This window comes from Panonychus citri, unplaced genomic scaffold (assembly GCF_014898815.1).
Source record: "Panonychus citri isolate SS breed McGregor unplaced genomic scaffold, ASM1489881v1 Contig00011, whole genome shotgun sequence".
Classification (NCBI taxonomy): domain Eukaryota; kingdom Metazoa; phylum Arthropoda; class Arachnida; order Trombidiformes; family Tetranychidae; genus Panonychus; species Panonychus citri.
Genome location: NW_026515416.1, coordinates 383,935 through 402,783, shown reverse-complemented (window position 1 = coordinate 402,783; position 18,849 = coordinate 383,935). Strand labels below are relative to the sequence as shown.

At 32.2% G+C, this 18,849-nt stretch overlaps 7 protein-coding genes across 12 annotated transcripts; 3 read left to right on the top strand and 4 right to left on the bottom strand.

The window, feature by feature from the left end:
* The first annotated feature begins 269 nt into the window (after positions 1–269).
* LOC128392861 (uncharacterized) lies at positions 270–2,665 on the top strand. Of its 4 annotated transcripts, XR_008326047.1 has the most exons (4): positions 270–534; positions 733–1,499; positions 1,580–2,320; positions 2,424–2,665. XR_008326047.1 is itself a non-coding variant. In XM_053352951.1 (3 exons), the coding sequence occupies exons 1-3, from the start codon at positions 381–383 to the stop codon at positions 1,407–1,409; spliced, it is 702 nt and encodes a 233-aa protein (XP_053208926.1). In that variant the 5' UTR covers positions 270–380; the 3' UTR covers positions 1,410–1,580. The 4 variants fall into 4 exon arrangements, 2 of the variants coding, with proteins under 2 accessions (XP_053208926.1, XP_053208937.1); XR_008326041.1 differs by having other exon boundaries at positions 733–2,320; XM_053352951.1 differs by lacking the exon at positions 2,424–2,665 and having other exon boundaries at positions 733–822; positions 952–1,580.
* Positions 2,666–4,124: 1,459 nt separating this feature from the next.
* LOC128391723 (zinc finger Ran-binding domain-containing protein 2-like) lies at positions 4,125–7,508 on the bottom strand (the record flags this gene model as incomplete). The annotated part of the gene is made up of 5 exons (XM_053351670.1): positions 4,125–4,809; positions 4,891–5,438; positions 5,910–6,212; positions 6,611–6,694; positions 6,784–7,508. Coding segments are annotated over 4 exons (1,599 nt in total), but the record flags the coding sequence as incomplete, so codon positions are not given.
* Positions 7,509–8,114: 606 nt separating this feature from the next.
* LOC128392884 (receptor expression-enhancing protein 5-like) lies at positions 8,115–9,606 on the top strand. Of its 3 annotated transcripts, XM_053352989.1 has the most exons (3): positions 8,164–8,272; positions 8,542–8,680; positions 8,820–9,606. In XM_053352989.1, exon 3 carries the CDS (start codon positions 8,862–8,864, stop codon positions 9,447–9,449), a length of 588 nt encoding a protein of 195 aa, XP_053208964.1. In that variant the 5' UTR covers positions 8,164–8,272; positions 8,542–8,680; positions 8,820–8,861; the 3' UTR covers positions 9,450–9,606. The 3 variants fall into 3 exon arrangements, with proteins under 3 accessions (XP_053208947.1, XP_053208964.1, XP_053208956.1); XM_053352972.1 differs by lacking the exon at positions 8,542–8,680 and having other exon boundaries at positions 8,115–8,272; XM_053352981.1 differs by lacking the exon at positions 8,164–8,272 and having other exon boundaries at positions 8,518–8,680.
* Positions 9,607–11,845: 2,239 nt separating this feature from the next.
* Positions 11,846–13,630, bottom strand: LOC128392839 (putative uncharacterized protein DDB_G0287457). Its single transcript, XM_053352930.1, has 2 exons — positions 13,115–13,630; positions 11,846–13,020 (listed from the first exon to the last, which is right to left on the bottom strand). Exons 1-2 carry the CDS (start codon positions 13,621–13,623, stop codon positions 12,306–12,308), a joined length of 1,224 nt encoding a protein of 407 aa, XP_053208905.1. The 5' UTR covers positions 13,624–13,630; the 3' UTR covers positions 11,846–12,305.
* Positions 13,631–13,651: 21 nt separating this feature from the next.
* LOC128392906 (ADP-ribosylation factor-like protein 6) lies at positions 13,652–15,148 on the bottom strand. The gene has a single exon (XM_053352998.1). The coding sequence runs from the start codon at positions 14,953–14,955 to the stop codon at positions 14,392–14,394; it is 564 nt and encodes a 187-aa protein (XP_053208973.1). The 5' UTR covers positions 14,956–15,148; the 3' UTR covers positions 13,652–14,391.
* A 187-nt stretch (positions 15,149–15,335) lies between these two features.
* LOC128392850 (RNA-binding protein 7-like) lies at positions 15,336–17,121 on the bottom strand. The gene is made up of 3 exons (XM_053352941.1): positions 16,896–17,121; positions 16,659–16,808; positions 15,336–16,572 (listed from the first exon to the last, which is right to left on the bottom strand). The coding sequence occupies exons 1-3, from the start codon at positions 17,016–17,018 to the stop codon at positions 15,712–15,714; spliced, it is 1,134 nt and encodes a 377-aa protein (XP_053208916.1). The 5' UTR covers positions 17,019–17,121; the 3' UTR covers positions 15,336–15,711.
* A 529-nt stretch (positions 17,122–17,650) lies between these two features.
* On the top strand, positions 17,651–18,806 carry LOC128392166 (nuclear transcription factor Y subunit gamma-like). The gene is made up of 3 exons (XM_053352149.1): positions 17,651–17,877; positions 18,139–18,450; positions 18,526–18,806. The coding sequence occupies exons 1-3, from the start codon at positions 17,722–17,724 to the stop codon at positions 18,697–18,699; spliced, it is 642 nt and encodes a 213-aa protein (XP_053208124.1). The 5' UTR covers positions 17,651–17,721; the 3' UTR covers positions 18,700–18,806.
* Positions 18,807–18,849: the final 43 nt, after the last annotated feature.

The following is an 18,849-nucleotide window of genomic DNA, read 5'->3' as shown; positions in this document are numbered from 1 at the left end:
GTTAGTTGATTATAACAACGACAATGATTAAGAAATTTCCTATTTAATTGTCAATTCTAATTAAAGAAACATTTTCCTAAATTAGATTCAAAATTGTCAATCGCTTTTGTTTCATCGTTAATTGTTATCCATTAATTAGTTGATTATTTTACCAAAAACAATTTTAAAGAAAAATTTGATTGTCAAAAATTTAATATTACTGTTAATAGTAATTAAGAAATTGACTTATTTTAAGTTGACAATTAGATTTAATTGTGATAAGGAAAAAAATTTCATTCTGTATCTTAATTACAACCAATGAACATCAAATTTGTGAAAACTTGATCATCAAAGTGTTTTAATTGTGATTAGTGGAAAGTAATTAAAAAAAAATAAGCAAAATGATTTCCAATGTTAAGTTAATCCTCTTAATTGTTACACTGATTGTGATTAATCCAGTGGATGCTGGTAAAGACTCAGGTAAAGGAGACAAAGGTGGTAAAAAAGGTGGCGGAAACGGAAATGATGATAATAAACCAATGATCATAATGTTGGGTGAGTTAATTTAATTGATTCAACCAAATGATTAAAAACTGAACAATCAGTTTACCATTAGTTTTGTAAAGAAATAAATTCAAGTCTCAATGGATTGGGAATTAAAAGAAATGAATATAATTTTGATTAATCATCGAATCGCTTTGATTGTGATAGTTTAATTTATCTGATTGTTGAAACTTTTTTTTTCTTCCACAGGTAATCAAGGTGGTGGAAATAATAATAATAATGGTTGGGGTGATGGTGGGGGTAAAGGAGGTAATATGAACGGTGGTAATTGTGGAGGAGGTAAAGTTGATTAATATTAATGCTATGGAATTAAATTTCTAACATAGAAAGTTAATCAATGGTTGATTGTGAAAACTGATTAAGGTGAAATTAATGAGGTTTTTGTTTTATCTGATGATTTATCTTCAGGTTGTCCTCAAAACAATATGATGATGCCAAACATGATGATGCCTAACATGATGTCCCCCATGAATCCCAATATGATGCCCAATACGATGCCCAATATGATGATGATGATGTCACCTGATGGTAAAATGGTTCCGGTTCCGGTTCCCTTAATGATGGGAGGGAAAAACTCTAAAAGAAAATCGAGAAAAAATGATGACGATGAAGATGAGATTGAGAATGAGATGGAAGATTATGATGATGTGATGGGAATGGAAATGATGATGAAGAAACAAAAAATGAAAAGGATGCAGAAAATGGCAAAGATGATGAAGAAGATGAGATCATCTGAAATGATGATGGAAGGAGGAGGAGGACGAGGGGGTGGAGGAAGATGTTGTCCAATGGTGAAAATGATGAAAGATCAGCCGCCGAAGAAGCCACAAGCACCGCCGACAACACAACTGATGATATTACCGTAAGTCGTGTGTGGATAGTTGATAAAATCAAGAGTGAAAAAAAAAGTTCGAATTTTAAATTTTGTCTTTTCTTTTCTTCCACAGAGTTCCAAGGTAAAATACCATAGAAAAGTATTAAAGTTTATCTTCCCTTTTGATTGACTAATTGTGATTATTTTCCGCTTATTGTTTAGTCCACCGCACTCTCCAATGTCCATGCATGGTGCTAATCCAATGCCCTTTCCCATGCCGATTCCTTACCCGATGCCGATCCCTGCACCAGCTCAGCCTCGACCTCCCGCTGCAATGACTATGCCGGTAAGTATGTCAATGTCCATGCCCATGCATATGTCAATGCCGATGCCGATGCCGATGCCTGTACCTATGATGCCTCACAGTCCGATGCCCAAAAGTGACCATCACCACCACCACCATCATCATCACAACAGCGGCTGGGAAACTGAAAATAAACCAACTTGTGTTACCGCTCCGGGTCGATCTGGTTGGTCACAAGCCTCAACCCCAACGGATTGGACAGTGCCACAGTCTCAACCAGCACCACAGCCTCCGCCGCCACCGCCGACATTACCATCACCATCACCATCGACAGTTTCGGTTTGGTCAACATCTCCCCAAGCCAGTGGGCCTCCGCCAGGGTGGACTCAAACTCAGAGAATGAGCAAACCTCCAACTGGACAATCAGGCTCTCGATCAGGCCACTGGTCAAATAAGAAATCGATTCCGTCATCGACAACCTGGGAGCAAATGGTTCCCCTGCAAATGATTGACTCTTGGGACTCACAGAAATCCCGAAATCTGGCCTACAAAACGGCGACGAGTGTTATTGATACAATCACCGATTGGATCTAAATTAAATCATTACGATTAAATCAACAATTACGGGTAAGAGTAACAAACACACAAAACAATCAAAGGTAAGCCAAAAAATTTACATTTCCCTTGAAAAGTCAAAATCTTTTTGTTGTAAACTTTTCAGCCCATTGATTAACTAATTAATTGTTCTTGTTTCTTAATCAGTACACATGGAAATTAATTGTGGAAGTTAATTGAAATTAGCAAACCAACAATTTAAGCTCTGCCAATCGTTTTTTTTTTCATCACCGATCAACTTTTGACTAATTTAGGTTAACAATTAAAATCTAATTTACCTCCAATATTTAAGTGCCATGGAGTTGGAAGATCATGTTAACAATTTAAACAACAATTAACCAGATAATTAGCTGTTGATTAACACTACTAATTGTAAACTCACCTCAATACCTTTTGCTTGACCACCAACTCTTGAAAATCTTGATCAGTATTTTGTTTACACTTAATCACTTTTTTTTAAAACAACAATTAACCTCAAAATTAATATTTTTCATTCAATTACAATTAAATCTTTGTAAATTTACTTGATAATTAACCAACTAATCCAACCAATTAACTTACCTATCAAATTACAAACTTTTTACTTACCTTTACAATTAAAACTATCAACTAATTACTTGGATAAAATTAATGTGATCAACTTTTAATTGTGTTGATTAAATTTCACATTAATTAGATGATAACTTTTGAAAGTAACAATTAATCATGTTTCCGTTGTTAATTTAGTTTTCAACTGAATCAAACACCCGCAACAACAACAATTTACAAAATAATAATAACAAACAATTAAATTAACTTTTTTTTTAACCAACAAAAAATCATCAAAATTGATCATCAACTGTAACTCAAAATTAATCCTAATCATAACAATCAACGGAAATCTATTATTATATTATTTAAATGAAAAATGATAGATAATCAAATTTAACATACAATCAAAATAATAAATGGAAACAATTAAAAATCTAATCAAAAGACTCACTGATTAACCTTTTCAACTGATGAAAATAACACAATTGAAACTTAAATTGTTCACAGATTCAAGTGTGTTGACAATAAAAGTAAATAACAATTTAGAAGACAAGAAAAAGATGAAGAAAAAGTTAAATCAAATGTTCAACAATTTAACCACAACAATCAACTCTCAATGACCTCAATTTGCCTTCGCAATTAATAATTAAAGCTACACCAACAATTGATGTCCATTCATATTAACCATAGTCCCTCTTGATCCGCCTCCACTAAATTGTAAATTGTAATTGTAATCATATCATTTTTTTCATAGTTAATCCAATGTATGGGTTAACCATATCTCTCATGTTAATTTAATTTTCATACAACGTGACAACAATTTAAATATTCATATACAACAATCAACTCACACCAACCTAACAAGATTCAAAATCCTCCCATCACAATTTGTTTATTTAATCATAAACATCATCGCAACAATTTACTGGTTTATAATACAAATATTAAGGCCAAGTAATCAGAAATTTGATCAAATTAAGATCAACAATTTAGCCAAATGAACCAACCCAATAGCAATTTAACTGTCTAATCATGATGAGATTAGGAAATCAAATAGGATTTTCATATTGGAGGGAATTAATCTCAACTCCAATTGTGACAATTAAAAAGTTTTCATTTTTGTTTCTCATTCTAATTGTAAGTGTTAATCATTATAATCCAGTGGACAATCAATGTTATCCCCAATCAATTGACCAGAAATATAACACAACATCAATTACATTTATTGATTGAATATTTTTTCTGTTAGAAAATCAATCAACTTAATCAGTGGCAACAAAAAACACGAGCTGAGGATTAACATGGACAATTAAAGGCTCCAGGGCGTTGGTCATTTACCTGTTTAATCAATAGTTTGTTGTAATAACAATAACAAAAACTTATCGACATTTAAATACAAGGCCAATGTTCAAATGTTTGCGTTCCCTTGGTTTCGAGGATTGATTTTTAATCATCATGGTAAACACTTGATTGTGATTAAAACTGTTTACAAGTTTATCCATTTAAGTTTAATATTTTTGTCATCGAGAATTTTAAAATCTTAATCATTTTCACTATTACAATCTACTAATTTAAAGGAGTCTAGACAATTAACTAATTATTAGCCTGTTAGGGGATAGTTTAACTGATCAATGAATTAGTAAAAAATTGTCGACATTTGAGATGTTACTGTATATTTAAAGTTTTGCTTTGATTAAATTGAGTAACATTTAATTACTTTATCAAAATTTACTACAATTATAATCAAATTGAAGATATTGATGAAATTGTCCGCGGGAAAAAATTAATGATCGTGAAAATGAAAAGGTTGTAAAAGTTTAGTAACACCAAATGAAATAATTTGTATTCCTAGTGATTTATTAACCAATATTGATGATCAATTTGGTCTTATCCAATATGCTAATCCAATTTTGTTTTGATTTTATGTATAGAGATGACGATGATGATGGTGATGATGATGATGATGTAAATATTATGATGAAGATTAAACAGGAATAAGAGTCTAGGAGTAGGAAGAAAAAAAATGAAGATTTAGAGGATCAATTGTTAGAGGATTAAAAGATTTGTTAATCTTTTTGCTTACCATTTGATCAAGTTAATTGTTAGTAGACCACGAAAAAAAGAAACGAAAAACACAATCTAATTTACTCCTTTTCTTGTTCAACTTTAACTACATCACTTAGATCATATTTGGAAAAATCTTCATCCTCATCATCTGGTTCCTCTTCATTATCATCAGAGTGACTGTTTTTATTGGAAGCTGATAAATCAGAATCATCAGAATCTTCATCGTCATCATAATCTCCTTGATTGGTGCTATTTCTTTCACTTAAAAATTTTCTATTCACATCTCGACGAGAACGACGAACAGTATCACTACTTTCAGTAGTGTCCATCTCTTCAAAATTTAACGATTTATTTGTTATATTGTCGCCTCTATGAGTTCGACCTTGTGAACCATTGTCTAGATGACCATCTCGATGACCATCTCGATGACCAGTTCTCCTATTTATATAATCATCTCTCTTGTGCCTGGAAGTTGAGTCACTTTTCCTTCTACTTCTGTCATCTCCATCACGAGTCGATCTACTGTGGTGATTATTACTGCTTGATCTTTCGTTACCTCGGTCCCTGGATTGGTGAATAAAATTTAGGTCCAGTTTTGGATTTCAATTTTTCGAAAAACACAGAGAGTGTTTTGTGTTATTTGTATGGGATGGAAAAGGAAGGAGCAAGAAAGAGAGAGAGAGAGAGAGAGAGAGAGAGAGAGAGAGAAGAAGAAGAAACGAGGATGGGACATGTAAAAAAGAAGCTGGTACAGCTAAAACCAATTGGAAGTCGAGTTTGTTTGTTTCTTTTTCGGCATAACCACCAAACATAAAATAACATTTTCTTCAATATGTTTTTACTCTTTTTCAGTAACACCCTGTAAAATTTCATTGGCTCAGTCATCATGTTATCAGTAGGGTTGTCATTTTTATTACCAGATGATTAAATTCATGATCTTCTGCTTCACTCAATGAATTACCTTGATGTTTGTTAACTCGACTCCGAATCGAATTCAACTGGGAGATGAAGAAAGAAGAAAAATAATTAACCAACCTTTCTCGATACCTTGATACTGTTACTGAAGAAGATAATAACTTGTTATCTTTAGTTTGTCGTTCAGATGATTTATCTTTTTCGTCTAATCGATCCCTTGAGCTACCATGATTACCACCATGTTTATCAATTGATCTTGACCTTCTTGTATGTCTTTCGTTTGGTTGTTTTAGGTTGACAGTTGATCCAATTCTTGTTTTATCATCGGGAGATCGGTCACTTGTTCGGTCTCTTGGTTTATCATTAGTTGTTCGTTCTTTGGACCTTGATCTAGTTCGATCTCTTATTCTATCACCTCGAGAGCTGTAAAACAAAAAAAAATAAGAAAAATATACAATTAAAATGGTTGAGAAATTTTTCCAATGTCAATTGTGTCTTTTGAATGAGAATGGTTAATTGTTTGAACAGCTAATTGGTAAATTAAAGAGAGATATGAGATACTCGTTTAGTCATTAGCTTAATCATTGTAACATAAACAATCAATTTACATGATAGTTTGATTAGTTGGCTTAATGCCTTTGCTTTTTTCACACGGGATCAGGATGTAAATAACGGGTTTCATATGTGTATAAGCTGGAAAATTTGTTTCTTTGCAAATTTTAAATGATTTATAAATTGTTCGAAATATATTGATGCCAAAATGAACAATTTTTTAAAACGAAGAAGAGGAGAAAAGTAGGAAGAGAATAATTAATTCTCACCTTGTAGATTTTCTATGAGGATCATACGAACGGAATTTTTTCTTCTTACGACCAAAATCATCATATTCTGAGTCAGAGTCTTCGCTATTAGTTGAAAAGAAAAAGAAAATTAGAACAGTGAGTAAATTGTTCGAACTAAAGGATAAGATAAATTAGTTGGAAGATTAACCAACCGGCGTATATATTCAACTTGATCGCGATCATTGTAACCACCACCTAATCCAGTTCTTTCTTCATTCTCACTAAATTTAGGTCCATTACACATGTTACACTGTTGTCGACGAGCCCAATTAACGTTACCACATCGGCCACATTGCCAGTCATCGGCGTTAAACAGTCCACGAGATTTTTCGGCAGCCGATTTACCAATCTCATGGCCAAGCAGTTTTTTACTAGCACTGCCACTACTTGAGCTACTTTTATCGCGATTTTGACGACGATGATGGGAAGAAGAAGATGATGATGATGGTGGATGACCATCACCAGATCGATGTACATCTCGTCCTCTAGATCGATCTCTTGGTCGACCTCGTTCACGTTCACGTTCAGGTTTATCACGGGTCCTTTCACGACCACCATCATCACGGTCACGATGATCACGATAAGAATTGGAAGAAGGTGGATGTGAATGTTGATTTTGATGATGAGAATGCGATGAAGAGGAAAATGATGATTTATTGTCACCTTTACTCGAATATTTTTCTCGACCACATAGATTACAGGCTAATCTTCGAGCAAAGTTAACATTATTACAAGTAGAATCTGAACAGACCCAATCACCTTCGGCAATAGAATTCCTTCCTCCGCCATAATGAGATCTGGATTTCCGAGCAACATGATCCCTCCTATTGTCCCGATAACCCTCTGTACGTGATGCAGCCAATTTGAAGCCGGTAAATGGTCACTTGGTCAGTCTTTAAACAGTATTGAAAAAAAAGAACAGGGAAAATTTAGAACAAAAAGGAATTATAAACACTAAATAGCGAGAGAGAGAGAGAGATAGAGAAGGAGAGAGGGAGAGAGCAAGAAAGACATTAAAAAACCATAAGGAGAAACAAGTGAAACAAATGAGAGACGGAGAGAGAAAAATCCAAAACAAACATAAAGAATAACTAAACAAAAGCAACGGACTGTTAGTACCTCAGATGATAACGATTAGAATGGTGAATAAATAATTAGTTTCCTTAAATTTGAAAGCAACAATTAAATTAAAAAGAAAGACAGGAAAATAATAATAAAAACATTACACTCACTAAAATCACCTTTTCTCTCTCCCTCTGTCTCTTATGTCACACATATTCCATATGATATTTCAACGCCCTCCGTTCACCACAAACACTTAAGAACCACTCGGAAGACATAGATAAAAATAGAACAAAAATCTTACCTTAAAAAGAATAATAAATCAATTAAATGTGAAACAATCGAAAATCTAATCCACTTAACAAAAAGAAAATAAAATCTAAACAAAAATTTTAATTGAATTTTGTTCCAAGAGAACAAGTGTCTCCATCTATAGAGTTTTTATCACCTGTTTTCTTTTTTTCTTTTCCGTTTTTATCAACTAAATCACTTTAATTCATTTGTCTCAGTTAATTCAATTAACTTACATCATTTTTTAATCTTTACAATTAACTCATTTTCTAACTAATTTGCTAATTGGTAAGTCTACTTGTCATTCTATTTTAATTGTTCTCCATTAACATTTTCAATCGAAATTCTATTTCCTCAATTTTTTCTTTTCTTCTTTTTCTCACTTATTCTCTTTCTTTTTTCTCTTTCTCTTTGTTTTCATTCTCTTCTCTTTTTCTCTATACTTAAGGTCACTTATCATTGATGTCCGATTAGTTGTTTCCTTTGTTGTTCTTTTCTTCTTCTCTATGAGTATCTAATTTCTTTTTACTTGTTTTATTCTCTGCTTGTTGATTTAGTAATTGTGCTTTAGTGGCTGTTGACGTTTTCTTTTGCCTGGTCTCCTTTTTTTCCCTTAGAATTTTCCACATCTTGAAAATATTTTGTTCTCTTCTAATTTTGATAGAATTCCAATTCTCATTTATTTCTTTACCTTAGGTAACTTTTATTCTTCCTTTTTCAACCTTATTACCTGTTCATTTATGATCTAAATTATATTTAATTTAACTCCCTTTTTATATTCATGTTTGTTTAATCGTCATCTCTTTTTTCTCTCCCCTTTTTTTTCATCTTCTAGTAACCTTGCTCTTGGTTTATTCTCATCTTCTTTCACATCGAAATGGCTGAAATTTTCCACAACCTGTTAGATACCTACAATGTTACCTTGGAAGCTTTTCTGGATAAGGAAAATGTGTTGACCAATGTTCTCAATAAAATTGAAAATGTAACCAATGTTAAAAAACAATACATTGCCAATGGAATTGTCAGTCTTTTTGGTTTATACATGATTTTTGGTTCTTTTGCTGCTTTGGTTTGTAATGCTGTTGGTTTCCTTTATCCTGCATACCAATCATTAAATGCCTTGGAAACTGTTAATGCTGATGATGATCGTAAATGGTTAACCTATTGGGTTGTTTTCGCCTTTTTCAGTTTAATCGAATTCTTTGCTGATACCATTTTCATGTGGTTCCCATTTTATTGGTTGGCTAAAATTGTCTTCCTTGTCTGGTGTTTCTTCCCAATCGAACGAAATGGCTCCAATGTGATATATTCTCGTATTATTCGCCCTTACTATCTCAAAAGACGTGACAATATCAATGACAACATCGAAAAGGTCAAAAGTGGCTTATCTGGTCCAATTGCTGATAAGGTTCGAAAGGGAGTTTCCGATGTATTCAAATCAACCGGTGGCGATAAATCTGATTAGTTTCCTTTTCCTATTGAAACAGTAACACCAACTCAGCATGAATCGATAAAGAACAAACAACAAAACATCAACAAATTAAATCTTTTTATCCCCGTTTGCCTGTATTATGATATATTTGCCATACAATAAACCATAGTCCATCTATGTGTCCACCCTACCTTTGCAAACCATCATCATAATAATTCAAGGTCTTCTCAAAGTATCATGACTTCAAAGTCCACAAACCGGTTAAGTGTAATGATTATTTTCCTTAAACACAAATAATCATTTAAATTAAATTATTTAATCATCAGCCAAACAAGAAACACAAATCATCATCATCTTCAATCCAATTGATAAAAACAAGATGCTTAAGGACAACATTAGTTACAACCGAAACTTCAATCATTCTAAACTTACCTTAGAATAATATTTATCTATTCATCTATTTACTTAAATTTTTTAGAACTTTTTTCTTCGAAAAACGAAAAAAATCTCGAAATTATCACTTAATCATATTTGCTGATTAACTGGATTAGTTCAATAAACTCGAAGCTCGAGTTGTAGTTGAATCCAAATGAGATGTTTATTATTTTTCGCCTTCCGATGTTTGATTTATTCACGAAGTTTAACCTTGAACTTAATCTTTAATTATCGAAGTTAAAGATCAACGATTCTCTTTAAATAGATCATCATCATCATCATTATCTTCTTTATCTTCCTTGTGAATTACTTTTATCTTCATCTTTTAGAGAGGAAAAGTTATATTGGTTAAAATGAGAAGATGAAATTATGGTCATTCCAATGATCTAATTGTTTCTAAACTTCAACGATCCATTTAAACCATAAAGAGAGTTCGAAGTTTAATTGCTGATTGTTCAATCGAATCACCATTAATTATTACAATCAAATGTCCAAATGGATTACAATTAATTTCTTTCATTAAGATAATTGTTGTGTCTCAGTTAAGATGGAGAGGAAGTAAAGAAATAGAAATTAAAAGATAACCATAAATCTTTCAACAATTAAGATAAATACCTACATTAATTGCTGATGATTAGCATCTAATGACGATAATAACAATTAAATAGATGATTTGAAGAGACGAAAAAGTTAATTTAGTTAATTTCATCTCTTTCGCGACGATTGTTAGTGATTTATGTTCATCAAATGTGGAAGAAAATTTTTCACAAATATTTTACTCATTTCGCTTTAATTAGTTTGATTGTTTATTGTAATTGTGAATCAATCACCGAGTTATCGACTAATTATGATGTTGAATCTATAGATGATTTAGTTAATTGTCCTGATCCAGATCACATTAATTATTTGGAAACAAATGAAACTTTAACTCGATACATTGATTATCGTCCAGGTTGTTCACGCCAATGGGTTTTAAGAAGACAAGGATTTACTAATTTAACTCTTGAAGATAATCAGTTGATTGTGATTAACAGCGGTGCCTTGTTGATCATTACACACCTTGATTTGGATGTAACTGTTGGTGATTATCTGTTAATTGCTGACGGAGTTCCCAATGAAACTTACCACCCATCAATCCAAGTGATTACAAGTAACATTCTAGATGAAAGTAAAACAATTAACATACAATCGTTAATCACTTGGATCGGATTAGTTAATGGTCCTAAGATACGATCAACAATTGGATTAATATTTACTTGGGTTCCACCGGAGTTAATTGTAGCCGAAGAATCAATTCCAAGTGAATTAAGATCAGCTTCGATTGATTTGTGCTTCGAGAAAGTTGAATGTTCAATAATCGCTCAATGGAAACAATTAATTAGATTTGATTTGACTCAAAAGATCAACAATTATCTAACTAATCAGGATAATTTATTTAGTGGTGACAATCAAGTAATTGATCCAATTGATCAACGACAATTAAAAATCATTCGTAACGAATCTCGAATTGCCGATGAAAAAACTTCCCAATACAAATTTTGTCGAGTTCAAATCGCTGTAACTTCACAGATCGATATTAATTGGGCACATTCACAATTAACTAAATCACTTTTATCAACAATTTGGTTTTCTAATCATTCTGATCAACTGATTGTCCTCAACGATAATCAAATAATTAACTACATACAATGTGAGGATGAATCATTTGATCCTTTGATTGTGGTTATTTCGTTAAGTATATTTGTCGCCAGTTTAATTGCTTCACTTGGATTGTGGCGATGGAATCATTTATATTTACAATCAATTAAGCAAACAATCAAGCCAACAATTAAATCACAACAAAGGGGACAAGTTATACAATCAGATGAAAATGTCAAACATAATCCAATCTATGAAAGTGAAGATGAAGATGATGATCAAGTTGATTATGTTATCGGTGGTAAAAACAATTGACAAACATTTTCTCAAAATTTAAATTGTCAACAATCAAATGGTAATTTTGATTGACTTTTTTAATTCTCGGTGATGATAATGTTTAAAAAATTCATTCAACATTTTTACAATGATTAATGAACTTACAGTTTGTTGTTGTTGATTTTTTTGATGAATGGAAACAAAAATATTTACACAAACATGATGAAATTGGTAATTAGTAAATTGTGTTAAATCAGAGATTCACAATAAAGGACAAACAATTAGGTTGTCAATTTTTTCTTGAATTTCCTAAATTTACAATTTAAGTCTCTGTGCGTAAATTTAATCACTTGGAGTTGACATAATTAAGAGATTGTAATCAGACAAGGAGAGAGAGAGATGGAATTCAAATTAATACAATTTAGTTTTGGATTGTTGGGAATTGTTTTGCTTCTCAATCTGAATCAAATAATCTCATTAATTGTTTGGTAATAAAATACAATTTCTTAATCAATATTATTGAATCAGAAATTTTCGACTTTAAATGTTATTAAATAGCTTTGGTATTACTATTGCAGCATCTGATTCAAGTTTTCCAATTGAAATGAGATTCCTACCAGAATAAATTACGACTTCACGATTTAATTGTGGTTCAATGTGGTCCAGTTGATTGAGTTGGTTGGGATTTCTAACAATTTCATCATTGTCCATATCATTAGGGATCGATGCTGGTGGTGTTATTGTTGATGATGATGATGATGATGATGAGGAGGAGGAGGTGAAGGTGGAGGAAGATGAGGTGGTTGATTTGTTGATTTTCTTTGATTGGCAAACATTGGTCACTTCGAAGATCAAATCGCTTGGATTGTTTACTAATTCAACTTTTCCGCTTTCATAGATTCTCAATTTACCCAATTTTGTGTTTGTCTGATTTTCCAACATCTTTGGTAATTGAAATAAGATTAATTTATCTCTCAATGGATCGGGTGTTAACCAGTGTTCACTTTTACAGGTTGTCACAGGATCGTTTACCATTGGCATTGATAAATTTTCCCACCCTTGAGGTAAATGGTCACAATTATCATCTTTGTCAACTGATTGATTAATAAAATCATCTTGATATAATTTTCCTTCAATGTAAGCTGGTTCAATGGAGTCTTCTGATTGCTCTTCAACGGGTGAAGGTAATGATGAGATTGCAGGTTGTTTACTCTTCAATTTCTTATTAGAATCTAAATTTTTCTTAATAGGTGATCTGGTAAGATGATTGAGAAAAGAGAAAATCAATATTGAGATTAGAATTTGTTTTAATTGATCGGAGAAATGGAATAATGGAAAAGAAAACAAACCTTGCAGCTCCAGTGAAAACTGTTGATTCCAATTGGATTAATTTACGAGGTTTTTTAACATTTTGTCTTCTACATCTTCCAGTTGATGAAGATGAAGGTGTTGATCCTCCTCTCCAAGAGTCCAAACCATTTTTACCACCTTGTTGTTTAACACCATTGGTAAAACCTTTAACCTCTCCTGGTTGATTTCTTCTTGTATTTACCATACATTCAATTGAACCAATGTTTGATTCGTAGTTACGTTTACCTGTAATTGGACTTTTGGTTGGCGATGATGATGATGATGAATTAACAATCTGATTGTGATTGAATGAGGCACTTGATTGGAAAAGTAAACTTGGTTTTGATAAACTTGACCTTAAAGAGGGTAATCGTTGATTAGGATTAAATGGTAAACCCGATTTACTCATCAATCCTCGAGGTAGATTATTATTACTATTATTGTTACTAGAATTACTATTATTATTATTTGAATTATTACCTGTAACCGGTAAGATACCTTCTGACATTCTTAAAAACAGTAACAATATTTTTCTCTTTTTAGAAAAAAAAACAAGGGGGATCCCCGAACTGTTTTTTATTCTAACCACATATAAGAATGATTAAGTTCCACAAAAACGAAAGAACCACAAACTTTCATTCATTCAGGATTCAATAAGAAAATCTAAAAATCCAATTAAACTAATTAGAAAAACAATCAACAGTCAAGACACAATTAAGGAAACATAAACAAAATCTTGTCAAGTAAAAAAGTAAACAGACTTTGACTGTCGACTTGACTGTCATCTGGTGGCAGAAATTATCGAATCAAAATTTTCTTCCATGAGATTAAATTGTTAGTGAATTTAATTGAGTAGTTTGATGATCAATTATGTTTCTTTGGATTAGGAATTTTATGGAAATGAATAGCTGAGAGAGATTGACAAATTTAGTGAGTCAGTTATTTGGTCTTTTGTAGTTTTTATCGTTCAGTTTAAATTTTGATTGGTTTTGATTTCTTAATTGTTTATCAATTAAATGTGATTTACATTTATTTTTTTATATTATTCATGATGAGCCAAAGGAAAATTGGGTAAAATAAGTGAGTTGCAAAGCAGTTAATGAGGGAAATTAAATTAAGCTCATCATCATCAATTAAAAGTTGAGCTTGAAGGAAATTAAGATTAAGCAGTTGATTGTTTTGATATGTTGAATGGCTTTTTAAAGCGAAAAAGACAATCAAATTAATTGTTTGGTAGAAGATTTAAAGTGGAAACAATAGAATGTAAATTGAAAATTCATTTCTTTTGGTTGATTAATTGTTCTGTTAACCATTGGATTCCCTCTTGTAATCCTTGCCCAGTAAGCGCATTCGAAGCCTGAATGTGCCAAGATCGTTCTTGAAGTGATTCGAGTCCAAGAGCTTGAGATATTCGAACGGAGGAAAGAGCATCCCTAAGGTCCATTTTATTGGCGAAAATGAGAATCGGAAGATGAGGTTTCGATGAGATCTCATCGTGTTTCAACATCAGGTCAAGTTCATCTTTAGCGACCACCAATCGAAGTGAATCCGATGAATCAATGACAAAAACAATCGCATGAACCCCTTTAAAATAATGTTCCCAAAGGTTTCGATAACGACCTTGACCTGACATATCGAAAGCGGAAAAGGTTAAATTGTTAACCGAAAAACTTTCAACATTAAATCCAATGGTTGCGACAATTTCTTGACTTTTATCTTCATCTTTCTTGAAATTGTTTAAAATTGTTGTCTTTCCACTATTATCCAATCCAACGACCAAAATATTAACCTCTTTCTTTCTGAGTCCAAGGTAAGATAATAATCTGGTAAAAAAGGTCATAGTAGTTAATTGTTGATTCTAATCGACACAAAGATCACTTTTCCTTCCCTGTGGACTTTTAATCCTGTAAACTGGTTCCCTTTGGTTGAGATAATCAATGGATCAAGATTGAATCCTTTAATCCAATGAGAATGATCAATTCATCAAAAACTTTTCGCTAAATTGTTCACAAATACACACGATTAAATTGAACATTTTTAATCCAATTGTGTTGATTTTACTTCACCAATCACTTGTTTCCTGGTTCTAATTGACACATCGATAGGTAAAGATTTCCATGGTTACTTTGTTGTTCATTTCTCTTGGCCTATGGTAGAAATATAAATATCCCCCTAAGGTTAAAATGAAAAATAAAGATTAAGATTAAGGAGAAAAACTCATTTCCCTTAATCATTTGAGCTTTATTTTTTGTTTGTACTTTTGCCATGATGAACACAATATGAAGGCGATAAATGTGTCAATATCATAACTTTCATGATGATCAGCTGATTAAAAGATAGTTAAAAATATATTGAAAGATTTTGTAGCATATTATCAATAATATTTTGCTAATTGTTTGACAGTTCACAAAATGGCACAATTTGTTTTGTTTATCAAAGTTAAAATATGAAACGATTATTAGTCATAAATTACTCAGATTTGTTGTTGTTGTTGTTGTTGTAATCAAGTCTCTGCATCTGAATTGCCTTAAGATTTGACTAGTGTAAATCCTGATTAAAAAACATGTAACAATTTAAAAAAATAATTCATGTTAATTTAGTATCTTGCATGTGGTTGTCGATTTGAAGGTAATCTGTGATCTCTGTATGTGGGAAAACTATTCCTACGTTCATCATGTAATAATTGTTGTTGTTGATGATAGTTAAGGTTGGGTTGTTGATAATGAAGATCTGGATGTGATTGATGATGTGAACGATGATCTGGCCGTGGATAAGGATTATAACGCTCATATGGTGAATGGTCTATTCGTCTATCAGGTCCATGATGACCTCCGTCACGATCATTGTAGTCTCTCTGTCTTCTTCTATGATAATCATCGTCTCTACGATACTCAACTTCTGATCTAAGTGTTTGTCTAAATGGTTCTGAGCCTCTGTAGGAATTATCTTCACGCCTTCGATTATCAAATCTTTCGCGATCGTCGTAATTATATCTTGATGAGTCGCGAGAAGGAGGTGAATCTAAAGCAATTACTGAAGGAGGACGAGATGGAGGAGGAGGAGGCTGAAGATGATGATAAGAACGAGGTTGATGATATTGTTGTTGTTGTTGTTGTTGTTGTTGAGGATGATGATGATGGTGGTGATGTTGAGAGTTGTGAAAACTTGTTGATGATGAAGTTGAATTGTTGTTAAAAGAATGTGATTGATTTCCTCTTCGAGATGAGAAATTAGAGCTTGGCTCGGATTGATTGGCGGAATTTGAATTACTAGGTGACCCATAGACCCCAGGAAGTGGTACCATGGGAATATCACGATCAAGCTTATTTAAAACAGCGCTACAAATGTGAGGAGGTATTGGAGTTCCGTTTTTACCAAATCGAGACCACCAGTTATGTGGTTGCGAGGCAAATGTATACTCATACTCTTTCAAACGCTGTAAATAAGCGAATGTTTCCTTTAAATAGAAAAAAAAGAATAAACCAAATTCAATGTAAAACAATGATGCTAATAGAGAAATAGATTGAATCAGAAAACACTCACTTCATTAGGTATTTTCGGTTGTAATTCAAGCTTTTTACCAAACAATTGAACCCCATCCATAAGAGCCAAAGAATAGCCAACTGATACTTGATTTTCAAACTCGATAAAAGCAAAATCAGGTTTGTGGACAACATTTCTAACAGGACCACACTAGAGGTTATAGAAAATACAGAAAATAAATCAATTAATACAAATTAAACAAAAAAAACACCATAGAGAATATAAGAAAATACTCACTTGGAGAAAAAGCTCAAAAAGTAAATTTTTAGTCACTTTTTCCGGAATATTTGTAACCTTTAATGTTCTTTCCTGTATATCATTAGAAACACCGAGTCTTGGGGCTGCCTGATTTGTACTCATCTTGAACAATTAACACAATTAACAATTAATATAAATAATTAAAGAGAATTAAGAAAAATCTCAAAATATTAGCGCTCTTATTGTTGAACAGAAAGAGAAAAATTCATCGACAGAAATATCGATACATCAGAACATCGATACTTAGTATCGATATTTTTTTCTTTTCTTGGTCAACATGATCAACTTTCTATTCACAATTTAGCAGAAATTAAGTAATCACTGAGATGGAAATTAAACTAATCCAAAATGTAGATTCATAGATGAGAGAGAAAATAAAAATTCGATCAAAAAAACTGAGACAATTTTTCTTTAATTGAATTCGAAAGTTTAAAGAAGAAAAATTTTCCTCGAATTGAAATGTTTTCCTTTTCATTTTAAATCTTTTACAATTATTTTCTTTTCATTACAATAGTTAGTTGGAAGAAAAAATTCTCTCCTAGTAATTAATCACTAATTAGATTAAATTCTATTGTTTTTTTGGTTAGAATTTGATTTTCCAATTTGGTTCAAAATTCGCGCTTATCAGATGATCGATTTTCGGTCGATTGATTCAAGAAAATCTGGTTATTTGCGATTTATTTCGTTCGATTAATTGAATCGATCGTAAATATTTATAGTTTTTTTGTTTTCTAATTTCTGTCAGTTTTTGTCTAATCTCATTGGTTGTAAATTAATTGTGCTCTTGTTGTTTGATGGTTTAAAAATGAACCCAACTGAGGCTCAACAAATGCTGGACACTTTTTGGCAGAGAGTAACAGAGGACATTAAAAATTTGGCCAATGCTGATTTTAAGAACCAAGAGTTACCCTTAGCCCGAATAAAAAAGATAATGAAACTGGATGATGATGTTAAAGTCATGGTAAAGTAAATTCTCAATCAATTCTCTTCAATTCAAATTCTTTTCTTTTTAAATTTTTTATTCTTTTTCTCCCTTAAACCCCAATTAATCCATAATTTCTCTATTGTCTGATCACTAATTTAATTTAGAATTTTCTTTTTTTTCTCTTCTCCTTTTTTGTTCTATTCTCTTTATCTGTCCCTCTCCCTTTCCCTCTTTCTCTGTCTTTCTCTTTCTTTGTTGTGTTTTCCCTTCTTCTTTTAAATATGTCAATACGATTAGATGATCTCTGCCGAAGCCCCAGTTCTTTTTGCTAAAGCAGCGGAAATTTTTATCACAGAACTTTCTCTTCGTGCTTGGATTCACACAGAAGATAATAAGAGAAGAACCTTACAACGTAATGATATCGCCATGGCCATAACTAAATACGATCAGTTTGATTTTTTGATTGACATTGTACCAAGGGACGAATTAAAGCCAAATAAAAGACAACAACAGGCTACACAAGCAACTCCAGCGGGCACAGTTGGTGGGGTTGCCTTGAATACAGTGGGAACAACGGCTGTTGGAGCCACTGCAGTAAATCCTGAACAAGTGAGTCTATTAATTAATTTGCTCACCTTGATCAATACAATCATAATTTACCTTATATATTTTTTATTTTCACAGGTACAATACTATTTCCAGCTTGCCCAACAACAAACTGCAAATCAAGCAGCAACCACAACACCAGGTCAACCCATAATAGTACAACCCGCTGGTCAAGCATTCGCCATCGCTAACGCGCCTCAACTTTTACAACTTCAATCACAAAATGATAATATTAATTACATTTTGATATGATCATCATAAATGGTAATCACATACACACAACAACTACAACAACAACAACAACAAAAAGAAGTGGGAAAATTAAAGATAAATTGCTTGAACATTTAAACCTTTACAAATCAAGAGATTTAATTGATTATCTCTTTTACACTCACACAAATT

Excerpts from the sequence above, each read along its gene's own strand:
- LOC128392861 (XM_053352951.1), top strand. The coding sequence starts at position 381 with ATGATTTCCAATGTTAAGTTAATCCTCTTAATTGTTACACTGATTGTG. Across the intron at positions 535-732 it reads ACCAATGATCATAATGTTGG|GTAATCAAGGTGGTGGAAAT; the intron begins GTGAGTTAATTT and ends TTTCTTCCACAG. Across the intron at positions 823-951 it reads CGGTGGTAATTGTGGAGGAG|GTTGTCCTCAAAACAATATG; the intron begins GTAAAGTTGATT and ends ATTTATCTTCAG.
- LOC128392884 (XM_053352972.1), top strand. The coding sequence starts at position 8,862 with ATGGCTGAAATTTTCCACAACCTGTTAGATACCTACAATGTTACCTTG.
- LOC128392839 (XM_053352930.1), bottom strand. The coding sequence starts at position 13,623 with ATGTCAGAAGGTATCTTACCGGTTACAGGTAATAATTCAAATAATAAT. Across the intron at positions 13,021-13,114 it reads GTTTTCACTGGAGCTGCAAG|ATCACCTATTAAGAAAAATT; the intron begins GTTTGTTTTCTT and ends TCATCTTACCAG.
- LOC128392906 (XM_053352998.1), bottom strand. The coding sequence starts at position 14,955 with ATGACCTTTTTTACCAGATTATTATCTTACCTTGGACTCAGAAAGAAA.
- LOC128392850 (XM_053352941.1), bottom strand. The coding sequence starts at position 17,018 with ATGAGTACAAATCAGGCAGCCCCAAGACTCGGTGTTTCTAATGATATA. Across the intron at positions 16,809-16,895 it reads TTTTTGAGCTTTTTCTCCAA|TGTGGTCCTGTTAGAAATGT; the intron begins GTGAGTATTTTC and ends TATAACCTCTAG. Across the intron at positions 16,573-16,658 it reads AACCGAAAATACCTAATGAA|GAAACATTCGCTTATTTACA; the intron begins GTGAGTGTTTTC and ends TTCTATTTAAAG.
- LOC128392166 (XM_053352149.1), top strand. The coding sequence starts at position 17,722 with ATGAACCCAACTGAGGCTCAACAAATGCTGGACACTTTTTGGCAGAGA. Across the intron at positions 17,878-18,138 it reads ATGATGATGTTAAAGTCATG|ATGATCTCTGCCGAAGCCCC; the intron begins GTAAAGTAAATT and ends CAATACGATTAG. Across the intron at positions 18,451-18,525 it reads CTGCAGTAAATCCTGAACAA|GTACAATACTATTTCCAGCT; the intron begins GTGAGTCTATTA and ends TTATTTTCACAG.